This window comes from Thunnus albacares, chromosome 3 (genome assembly GCF_914725855.1).
Source record: "Thunnus albacares chromosome 3, fThuAlb1.1, whole genome shotgun sequence".
Classification (NCBI taxonomy): Eukaryota; Metazoa; Chordata; class Actinopteri; order Scombriformes; family Scombridae; genus Thunnus; species Thunnus albacares.
In genome coordinates, this window is record NC_058108.1 from 23,459,965 (window position 1) to 23,472,229 (window position 12,265).

A 12,265-nucleotide genomic window follows, 5' to 3' on the forward strand; every position below is an offset into this window, starting at 1 on the left:
CTATACATCTAAGGCAGTCATATTATTTAGCAACCTGTATAGAAGTTAAACCATAATGTTGCAATTGTTGTGAGAGCCTTTTTTCAGATCTCAGTACAAAACACAAAAAACACAACACAAAAAAATAGAAAGATCTCTTTAATCCAGCTGTACACAGTTTTCCACATGTGAACCAGTGTCGTAAGTAATATTCATTATGACAAGAAAAGTGGCCTGTTTCTAACAGAGGAGTGAGTTTAATTACGTGACCATCTCTCTCCAAACATCCACACATCATAAAAATGACTAAGAGAATAAAAATCCTTTTCACAGTGATTCATGTCAACATATCATTGTCAGAGATCTTAATTAAACCTTGAATGAGTAGGAATCCTTCAGGATGAGTCTCTTCTCAGTCACAAACACATCCCCAGTCCCCCAGACAGCCAGGAGATAAGTTGATGATTGAGTGCTAAATTAAAGATTCATTCATTTGTGCTTCATCTCCATTACAGGGCTTGGTTCTATGGTAGATTAATTCAAAATATTGTTGAAATAATGTTTATGTTTCAGTGTATTACACATAATGGGACAGTGGATGAGTCTGTCCTCACACAGCGAATGTAAGCGATTTACTGTTACAGCAAATTATGTTTATACCCTTCATTTCTTTTAAGGCATCTCGTAACATTGTGTTTCTTGAATAAAACTGAGGAAAATGCCAACAAAGCTGTGACCTATTTGTATCAGTCTAATTGGACAATTTACATAATTTTCATTATGTAATCTAATGTGATGTAATGTAAGGGAAATCAATTTGTACAGTAGAACCTTGTTGTTGGATTTTGTTGAGTGTTTGAGCTCAGTGACACCTCTCTGTGCATCATTTGTCCAAGTTACTAGGAGTTATAATCTGGCCCCGAGAATCAGTTTTGCTGGACAAATAAATGTGTAGACAGAGCCAAAAGCACCTGCACCCAGCATTTTCATATCAATCTAATTGTAAAGGACAATGAGTAATTTAATCCTTTTGCAAGTTGAGTTTATTTTTTTAATGTTTTTATTTTTGTTATTTTGCCTTTATTACATAGTGATAGCATACATACAGACATGAAACATGAGAAACGAGAGATGGGTATGACAATCAAAGCAAGGATTTTGTAGCTGTTCAGCATGTCTTAACCACTCGGCCACCAAGACCCTCCCCATTTTGATATCTTCACTATATTCAGGTAAGCAAATAGGTTTGTGCATATGGTGTACAATACACACTTTGTACAGTGATTATTTTCCTTTTTGTTGAGGAGGGCTGTGATAAAATGATAAAAATGATGTGTAACCTTCCAGATAAAAGAAGTAAATTGAAATAATGACAGGTTGACACGAGCGTGTGGAACATTTTCTAAATGCAGGGAGCACATCACTGGTGATATGAAAGTGTGCTCGGCTGAGATCTACCTTTTATGTGCCTTAAATGCTCTTAGATCTGGATTAATCTGTCATTAGTGGGACAGACAATAAACACTTAGAAGAGGGAGATACAGGCTCCTTCAGCAGCAGCAGGAAATGTCAAAACATGGTGGAACATGTCTGTGTGGAACATGTAAGCAACTGAAGTGTCTGGGGCCAAATTATACGTATTTGATGATGAAAGAAGGGATATTTATAAGATGATTCCTTTGAGTTTCCAGCTTCCTTAGAGAGAATTGTGTCAATTTGACTTTCTATTGACCATATTTCATCTTAGTTAATCAGTTTGAGGAGACACTTGTACCTGCAATGTTGCCGCTGACTGTTTTTTATTGTAAAAAGTCTGTTTTATAGGACTTTTTACATGGAGTAAAAGGTGCAACTGCAGTGACCAGACTCAAAACCCTGTTGCAGATGCATGATGGTCATTAATTCCCGTGACCAGAAAAGAGTGAGAGAGGCTTATTCATAGATACCATGTGTCAGTTTGTGTGTCTGAACTAGAAACAGGGGGCAGGCAGATGTTGCGCATTATGTACCAGTCTACTGCCTCTAAAATTGTTCCGCAAATGAGGATCTTAATGAGAGGCAGTGTTCGTGGGTCAAGGAACAGCCTAATCATGCTAAGTCAATTGCATCTCTTCTCTTTGTGTGTGTGTGTGTGCGCGTGTGTGTGTGTGTGTCTGTGTGAGGCAGTGAGCAGATGAACCAACATTTGTCTGACTGAAGAGGAGTGCCAGTCCTCATATTTCTTCATTTTCCTCTCTCACCCTGTACTCCAAATCTGGCTGGACAGTTAAGTACATTAGCCACACAATATGGAGTTGTCTTGTCTCAGCAGCAAAACAGATGTCAAACACGCGTCTTTGTTCATTTTTCCTTGCCTTTCCCTTGTTTGCATCCAGTTCTGAAAGCTTTCAATATGGATTCAAGATTCAGAATTGATTGTGCATAATGTCTCTGGCCTTATGACAGATCATTAAAAACATATAAAACAAGGAAAATATCAACAGGAGTAGGATATACTGTAAGTGTATATATTAAAAGAGAAACAACATGTGTACATAAACTAAAATATAAAGATCAATTTTATATCTCAACATAATATCTCTTTACTGTCTTTCATGTGGCTTTTGAGCTTTGATATAACTACACAGATTTAAAGCCTTGTAAAACAGCACTTACAGACACAGGGGAACCTTCATTCTATGTATTCTGTGTGTGTGTGTGTGTGTGTGTGTGTGTGTGTCTGTATAATAGTTTTACAACACATCTCCCTACCATTGATATGTTGCCGTTTTCTATGAATGTTACTGTCATTTTGTGATATTTCTCTGGTGATTTGTGTGACATTTTATTCTTTCACCTTTTATTTTCATTTACACGACTACTTTAAGCTCCATATAAAAAATGTGAAAAAATAGATGTAGTCGTACATAAGACCATGTCATATTTTTGAAAAGTACTGTGTGTTCTTGAAAACAGATCATTAAATATCAACTCTTATTAATGTGACAGCATTGTGTGGTTATATTCTGTCCTCTCTCTTCCAGTGTTTGTTACCCAGCACATGCAAAGCTTTTGAGGCTTAAATTTTATCGATAAAGTTATTAAAATGTTATTATCAACAGTTTTTGCATTTTATCACCCTTTGAAATACAGATGCAGCTTTTATTCCAATTAGATGAAAAACAATACATCAAAACCTCACAGTATTAATTTTTAAATGTGGTACAGAATAATAAACAAATACAATATTAACAATTTGCATTGATTATTTTGTTACATTATCTTTTTATGTAGATCTTAGCCAGTATTTACAGTAGAACTTGGAGAGGACTGATGCCTTTTTCTCTCAGTACTTACTGTAAGCCAGGAAAGAGTAACAGCGAGCCAACATGCACAATATCAGAACCCTGAAACTGAAGCAGCTAAATGTAAGCAGCTAAATCATTCATTTTATTATTTATACTTGTGCTTTTTCTACTGTAACATGTTGAAATGTTTTCTCTGAAAATTGCACATGATATCCAATTTTGCATACAATAGATGAATACTACTTTCTTTTTTCTGCTTTTTGTGTCCTCCCACTCTGCAAAAACAGTTCTGCTCATTGCATGCTAGAATAAGTCTGAATCTGATTAAGCGGGCAGAGAAAACAAATGAATAATCACACATACTGTAGAATATTACCCATCCATCACATTAGATGATTAGGAATTCTTTCACATTAAGTCATGTATAATTTAAACCAATAGAGTTGAACTATGGTGGTCTGGACGTGGTAGTCGTTGCTCAGAGTTGGTCTTGGTCTGAGTTCATAGTCAGCTAAAATGTGCTTTTGAAGAGAGCCCAGTGGGAGAGATGAGCTGATTCAAGAAGTCACCACCAGGGCAATTCAGCAGGGTTGCCAACTAATATGGATATAAGGTACAGCTTCAAGTCCTCTGGATCAGAGGCCTGAAATTGCAGGGATGCTGGAAATGAATGAATGAAGTGGTGTCTGAAAACAAATCATTCATGTGTGCATAAATTATTTTATTTGTCCGTGGTTCCTCAAGTCAAGTCAATTTTATCTGTATAGCCCAATATCAAAAATCACAAATTTGCCTCAGGGGCCTTTACAATCTGTACAGTAATACAACATCTTCTGTCCTTAGACCCTCGATTCGAATAAGGAAAAACTCCCTACAAGAAAACCTTTAACGGGGTAAAAAATGGAAGAAACCTCAGGAAGAGCAACAGAGGAGGGATCCCTCTTCCAGGACGGACAGAAGTGCAATAGAAAGACAAATTACAGAAATACATCATGGAACAGAATAACAAAATTATAATGGATTTGTAATATATATTAACGAATATTATCAAAAAGATGCCAAGCAACTCCAGGTGCTGCCAAAACAGAATAGGACCTGTTCCTGTTGTGATAAACAAGTTCAACAGATCTTTTGTAGAAAAAAAAGGTGACCCTGACTATACTTTGTCAGGGTCTTAAAATACAGCCTAGTGTGGGGCATTTACTGTAGCCTATTCTTAATCATGGAAATATTACATTTACTGTGAGGTTTGATAAGTGGTCCCTAAACTTTTTAATTACAAGGACTCATAGACTATAACACACCACTCTTTTAAACAACTTTAAGGCTATACATGTGACCAACTGTAAACACGGTTTTATCAACTTATTGTGTAATAAAGTGAAAACAAATGGGGTGTGAATAGTTTTATCAAAGGTGTCACTCTTCTCCTTGATTATAGAAAACCTTATTTTGTTTAGGATTACTTGAAACGCCCATAAGGAGTCCTTGGAAAAAATTACATATATACTATGAAACAAACAGGAGTCATGTAAGGAAATATGGGATATCTTAGTATGGTTTCTTTAAAGGGAAGAAACAGGTGTTACATCTGTAGAAATGGATCACTCTGATCCCTAAGAAGGAAAATTAACGTATGGAGATGTAAGTAGCCCCCCTAAGCCTTTGTCTTCTTGTCCTTTGTCCTTCTTTTCTTATCTTGTGTGTCTATGTTATTTGATTACTTTCTGGTATGAATTCTCAGTGTGAATTGTTAATATACTATGAATTCTTACTACATATTATCGGTAGTTTATTGTTTTGCATTGTGTGGATAGGGTTAAGGGGATAATATGATATGGTTTGGGCTGTATGATATTTGTTTTACTTTTATAATTCTTTTTTTTCTTTGCCCTATGTCTATTTATGTTTACAAAATGATTAAAAGAAAAAAACAAAAAAGTAAAAGAAAGTAAAAAGAAAGAAAAAAGAGTCCTTGTACCCAAATCCAGCTTTGAGAACCACTTCATCTTTGATCATCATAATGCCGTAAGTCAACTGCAACCGTCGTGAAATGACTGGACGACTGTAACACGGCGGGCGGGAGCAACAGAAACCGGAAAACAGCGGGCTTGTTTGAAAGGAGGAAAGCGTCTCCGTAGTTACTGACAACCGTGTTATTCACTGAGAAAGGTTGTTTTGGTTGCACAGAAAAAGCTGTAATGCACACTTTTTCATGGGATAATTAAAAGCGCTGCCGTTAGAGCGTGTTGTGACGTTGCTCGGTGCACTGACTTCACGCGGAAGACGGTTGTCAACAGCAGAAAAGAAACATTATGACTGTTTGTTAGGCGGCTAAGTTAGCAACGGCAGCGCTATCTTAGTATTAACTCAGAGTTGTAAAGCTGCTGTTTTACAACTAGTAAGTTGTAAGTTGTCTAAACAGGTAAGAGACAAACTGTGTTCAGTTTTCCCGAAGAGCGTCTAGTGAGCTTGTTTGTCTTTTCCTGTGAGTTTTATATCTGTGCCAAAAGACATGCAGCTAACGTCAGATGAATGGAAACAAATCGAGCTTCTGTCAACTGTTCCGAAATTAGCAGTTAAACTGCTGATGAAATACGAACGGGCTTCAGTGCCAAATAGCCTACTGTATATATCCAAAGCATTTTACTCCTAACTACTAACGCTACAAGTGTCCTTTTATTTGATCAAACTTAGGGCAATTGTTTATATTTTGCTTTCTTTTCAGCCTCACAATGTCCTCCAAAGACAACTCTCGCATCCTTGTGTTGGAGGAGCAAGTGACGAGTTTATCAGAAGAGTTGATGCAATGCCAGGTATGGATTAATGTGTGCATCTAAGATGGATGTGCAGCACACGCTGCTGCATTGTGCTATCTGCTATCTGTGAAAATGATTATATTATAATATTGCAAGCAACACAAATGGCTAAGACTTAAACTGATGATTTTGGTTGCTTAAAAATAGTAAAGTCCACAGAAGGGAGAACCAGCAAATGCAGAGTCACGTGCTCATTAATTAGTGAATTGAACACTTGTCATGTTAACTTTTGTTCAGTTCACTATTTAAGGCTTTATGGTTTTTAAATTTTAAGATGTTCAAGTGTACCAGCATCATTAAATTTCAGTGAGGTAAAATGTAAATATAAGACTGTGCACTAAGAATATGCAGCGCTAATGATGAATATTGTCATTTGTCTCTTATAAGTACAGTACATGGACTGTTGTTTTCATGTATTTATGCCTTTGGTCAGTTGTACCTTTTCATGAACCTGATGAAGCGCTCTTATCACCACCTATGTAAAAAAAAAAAAAAAAAAAGATCCTCGATCATTTATTATCAAGGACTGAATGTGTGGTCACTATCACAAATTTATTTTCTGACTACATGTTGTTTTTGCTGTTGCCAGCACCTCTTGCTCTGCAGTACATGCTGTGTGCAAAGTTTTTCCTCTTTTTTACTATTTGTCATTTCTGTCAGACAGTATATAATTACCCACTTTATTAAATTAACCATCTATTCCTTATGACCATTATTTTCATTTGTGATCAGACTAAGACCTATGACTTATAATATGTCTCCATCCTGCAATGTCATTGAAAATTTTCAATATAAAAGATTTCTAAAGGAGATAACAATGCATGCTGAAAGGTACTGTACATTAGTCAGCTTGTTCAGCTTTCAAAAGACATTCATTTGTGTTTACCGTCTCAATTTTTATGACTAGAAGTTGTCAGTTGAAGTTGTAATGCACAAGAATTTCCAGTGAGTTAGTTATGATTTAGTTAAGTTGATTGTACCGAACTGCACAAAGAGCATTTTAATTATCAGTACTGTTTTGCTGCTTAAATCTGTAAATAACCTTTCCACCCTTTATTTGAATGCTCAGCAAAGCCAGTGATTAGTCTGCAACAAATATCTGCCCCCACAGAACATTTGAATAAATTTAGCCCCCATTTTTCTACTTGTTCAAATAAATACAAACATACAGCCACAAAGTGCTCATAAGCACATTGGAGAACATTTCATCCTCACTTTGTGAGTCAGTGATTGAGGGAGGATGTCCTTGCATACTCACCACCAGGTGGTGCCTAATAACATGTGAACTGAACCCAGCATTTCTCACTTTGCATATCCACACAGTACCTTGATATACAGGTAGGTAGACAGCTGTGGGGCTCAGCAGATGATGTGTTACTTTTGGGTTTTTATTAGACTATTAGATACCATGTAACACATGGGGCAAGAACATTTGTTGTGGTGCTGTCGGTGGTAACCACATGTGTGCCTGTTACCTTATTTATCATGTGTATAAAGTTTAGTTTAACTTTTGATGTTAACTTTTTAGACTTTACTCAGGAAAAGAAGTTGTGCAACATCATTTCATAATTTGTAAAATCCACAAGGCATCTGTACAAACTTGTATAAGGAAGCAAAGCCATGTAAACACCTACAGTATGTAATTTAACAACCAAAAACCTAATTGATTTGACAGATAAAATTCACTAGACTTCATGAAACAACACATTTTTAAAATAGGCTGTAGATCACTGTTTTATTTCTATCTAATACTGTGATGTACGTTCTAATCAAGGCTATAAAAGTGGCCTGTATATGTTTTTACACTCCTTTTCAGCACTCCTTTATTACTTGCAGTTACGAAAACAAATGCTACAAACTATTTATAATAAAGAGAATGATTTGTTAAATCTTACCTAATTTGTTTCCAGCGTTTGGACAGTGTATGATTAGGGGGGGTTACCCAACTAAGAAAACAAAAAAGTGCAACTGCAGAGCGTCACTTTGTCACCCCTAAAATTTGCACATCACTCTAGATCTTGATGAAAATATTCCCAGAATACAGAAAATTCCCCCAAACATTACATTTTATGACAGTGCTATTTATTAATAGTATACCAGACATTTTGACATGAAAATAGGAGTACTTTACACTGTGAGACCCACATTTAAATGTCTCTTTCATTAATGCTTTACATTATACTGCTACTAGTTTGCCAGTGACACTTTGTTCACTTGAGACTATTCCTGCTGCCTTACATTCAACTAACATGGAAACCATCCTTGGTGGTCTTGTCTAGAGTAGAACATCAGAGATTCTGTCTATCTAATAGGGACCTTTAGTTGTGTAGTGTACCATTTAAATAGTGGCATTTGAATACTATTGATGTCTTAAGTCTCTGGCAAGATGTACTTCAGGACAGCCATTAACTACAAAGAGGCTCATCTGTCGGCCAGCAAATGTTCCTACTAGACCCTACTAATTTTATTAATACGTGGCTGAATTCCAGTGGCTCTCTTTGGTATGTTTAGCCCATGGTGTTTCAGTGTCTAGATTTAAAATGAATAATTCAGCAATCATCAAACACACATTCAGTGCATCTTTAAGTACATATACTGCAGAGGAGAGCTCTTGATGAGGGTCCTCACTGAACACTTGTCTGTATAACGGCTAATGGCAGCCAAAGGCCAGGCAGAGGGAGACCACCTGTTTCAAGTCAACCACGCTGCTTAATTTCGTCGTTAGCTGCATTGCAGGGCTGATTTGGTGAGATCTCTATCCCCCTTCACCCGGCTCCCACTCTGTATACACACACACTCTTACACACAGATGCATACAGAGACACAAATCTACAGTCCTTCCACTTTATATGTTCAGTTCATGGTCTTATCAAGGTCTGCTTCTGCCATTTTAGTAAATAATTGATTAGACACTTTTGAAAAGGGGGTTAAAATTCATGTACTAATTGGAGACCAGTAGATTCCAGGGGGAGGGATGACTTTTATCTTATGATGATGTGAACATAATTTATCAGATAATTTTATATTAAGTCGATTTGGTATAATTCTGTCTTTTAATGTCAGAAAATGTAGTTTTTAGATGTCCCTCATTAAATGTAATGTAGCTTAAAAATGTTTGAAAAACCAGCGAGACAATTTGAATTGGAAATGTGTCAGGGGCAGGCTGGGTTTTTCTACTTGAAGATGACTCTCTCTGTCATCAGTTTTGAGTTTCTTTGGGGCTAGTTACTTTGGAGCTGTAGTGGAAAACATATCTGGAGAGCAATTGATTAATAAAGAAAATGCAAGCTTGACTGCTGTGTTTTGATTTGGATCCCAGCTCTCCCCAGTCATAAATAGTGCATAATGACAAGTGTCAATGCTTGCTCCCCTTGAGTCGAAGGTCACATCTCAGTGATGGAGATTCCTGTTAAGAGAGGCTCATGATTGAGGCAGGCCAGATCAAAAACTATTTTGTACAAGATGTTTAAATTATTGATTGACTACCCCTTCTCTCGTATGCTAATGGAATCCTGCTTAATTTTTTGTTTTTGAGTGAGAAAAGCTGACATGTGTTGCCGCTGTCCTAGTAGGCCTCATTGCATATTGAGACACATTTATCAAAAACTATTTATCTCAATTAAGAATAACAGCTGTTGACTGACTGAATCCTGTATTTTCACAGGCAGACAAGGAGTTTGTTTGGTCCCTATGGAAACGCCTGCAAGTGGCAAATCCAGACTTGACCCAGGCTGTCAGTTTGGTGGTTGAGCGGTGAGTAGATTCATCTTTCAAATTGCTACCTGAGAAGCTCAACAGCTGAAAATTCCTTTATCTCACAAGTGAAGAGAAATATGTGTGAAAGTCGTTCAAGGGGTGTTTAAGGCACCTTGGCCATTCTTCTGGGGTTACGACGGAATCTGGTGCAGATGCTGATTTAAGCCTTCTTATCCCCGGTTTAGCAGTTCAACCATGGAAACCCTTTTAATGAAAACACTCTCCCTCCACCGATCCCATTCTGGACAGTTGAAACACTCCTGCCAAATACTTGTCTTTATCGGATAAATTGTGAGATTGAATATGACCTCTTTTGCAGGGTGGCTAAGCTACACCAAAAACAGTGGCATGGGAAATTTCAGAAAAGAACAGAGGTTCAGATTTTTTCCTGACGACGCATAGTTGGATAAATTAAATACATTCCTCCTTAATAGGAAAAAAAATATTTGACTTTAAATTGTCTTTGATGCCAGCATCACTGCAGTTTGAACACAGATTGTCTTTTACTACTTGCATATGATTCAGCTGCTATTGTAATGCATGTAAAGCCTTATTCAATACTGTAGTTTTTTACACTACATTTATATTTTTTCTTAGGGGATACTGTACAGAATTATGTTCTGCCTACCAAGTGTGCATATCACATACTTTTTTATGTCTGTCAGTTGTTAGCAGACCCTTAATAGGGGTAAAATACAGTGCAGCAGCATGCAGAGTGTTCCTCAGTACCTGTGCCTCTCATTCCTTCTACATACCCTCTTCAGTTCCTTTATAGCCCCATAGGAAACCCATCAAAGTATGTTGGTCCGCTGAGACTGGTGGGGGAACATGCACCCAGAGAGTGTATGTGTATTGTATCACCTGATGCGCAGGAGGATATTGACATGGTAATTGTGTCGACTCCAGTCAAGCGCTGGTGCCCACTGGGAACTACCATTCACCCCACCCTCCCCTTCCTGTGAGGATCTTGTAGAGTGATTGGTTGGTTGCTCAGGACATGGTGAACACAGCCCAATATACAAGGAGATGTAGCTAGGCCAGCCTGCGTTCCAGCTCCTCCAGGGACACCAGATACTTATTTCAGTGTCTATCAGGGGATAGGGCTGATCAGAAGAGGCAAAGAGACGAGAGAAAAGGCCTTGAAGATGGGAGGTGTAGAAGGAGCAAGTGATGAGTAGAGGGAATGGGTGGCCCCTGGTGGCTTGAAGCAGTTGAAACAAACAGGTCCCCAATTGCTTTTGTTTTTGTCTCCCTAAAAGTTCATATGATAAAAGAGGTGCTAGTGGGCTGGAAAGAAAAAAAGAGTTTCGTCCTGCAGCAGATTAGTACAGCAGCTGTGCTTTCATAATAGAGTGTGCATTTTCTGTTTTCATTTATATATACTTTTTTGTTACATTATAGTCTTCATGATAATAATAATAATAATAATTATAATAATAATAATTAAAATAACTTTATTTATATAGCACATTTTTAAAAAAGAGTGCTTTGACAGACAAACAGAAGGCAATATACCAACAGAAAGCCAAACAGTGAGGCCAAACAAAAGAAAGACAAAATTAAGATAAAGTTAAAACAAGAAGACAAAAGATGCAGAAACACAGCAGAGAGAAGACAGAAGGATGACGAAAGATAAAGACGGTAAAAGAGATAAAAGACAAAAAAAAACATTTAAAAAAGTAAATATAAATACAAATAAAAAGAATAAAAGCAATAAAAAGACAACATCACGTAAAAGCAAATCTGTAAAAATGTGTTTTAAGGAGTGTTTTAAAAGAAGTTACTGATTCTATGAGCCTTATCTCCTCAGGCAGGTTGTTCCAAAGCCAAGGGGCCCTGATGGCAAAAGTCACCTTTAGATTTAAGCCTCTACTTTGGAATGGCCAGAAGGGCCCCACCTGAGGGTCTCAAGGTTGCGAACTGGCTCATAGCTACATAACATTTCTGTTATGTAGCTTGGGGCCAGACCCAGAAAAGTGATCAGCAAAATCTTAAAATCAATTCTAAATGAAACAGAGAGCCAATGGTGAGAGGCAAGGATTGGGGTGATGTGATGTTGTTTGTTAAAACCAGTAAGTAGCCGAGATGCTGCATTCTGAACTAGATCGAGGCGAGAGAGTGACTTTTGGTTTATGCCAGAAAGGAGGGAGTTACAGTAGTCAAGTCTAGGGAAAATAAGTTGGACAACTTTTTTGATCTGTGGTTCAAAGCCTAAGTCTGAATCAAATAGTACCCCCAAATTTCTGGCAGCAGGCTTTACGTTTGCAGACTAGGGACCAAGGCCACTCTCAATGAGAACGATAGGGTTTGGAAGACTAAACAATATGTTTCTGATTTTGAGTTATTGAATTGAAGAAAATTTGGTGCCATCCGACAGATGACGTCACTGAGACAATCTACAGCAGCTAGGCTTTTTGGGTCGCC

The 12,265-nt window shown here is 37.4% G+C and overlaps 1 protein-coding gene across 3 annotated transcripts in view; it reads left to right on the plus strand.

Annotated features, from left to right (window-relative positions):
• The first annotated feature begins 5,321 nt into the window (after positions 1 to 5,321).
• Positions 5,322 to 12,265, plus strand: part of cntln (centlein, centrosomal protein) — a 94,472-nt gene continuing 87,528 nt past the window's right edge. For 2 of the 3 annotated variants that reach the window (XM_044347110.1, XM_044347112.1), the window contains exons 1-3: positions 5,332 to 5,691; positions 5,995 to 6,082; positions 9,750 to 9,838. In XM_044347110.1, the coding sequence (XP_044203045.1) occupies positions 6,002 to 6,082; positions 9,750 to 9,838 (170 nt within the window). In that variant the 5' untranslated portion in view covers positions 5,332 to 5,691; positions 5,995 to 6,001. Of the gene's footprint in view, positions 5,692 to 5,994; positions 6,083 to 9,749; positions 9,839 to 12,265 lie in introns of all 3 variants that reach the window. The other variant, XM_044347111.1, reaches the window with a different exon arrangement.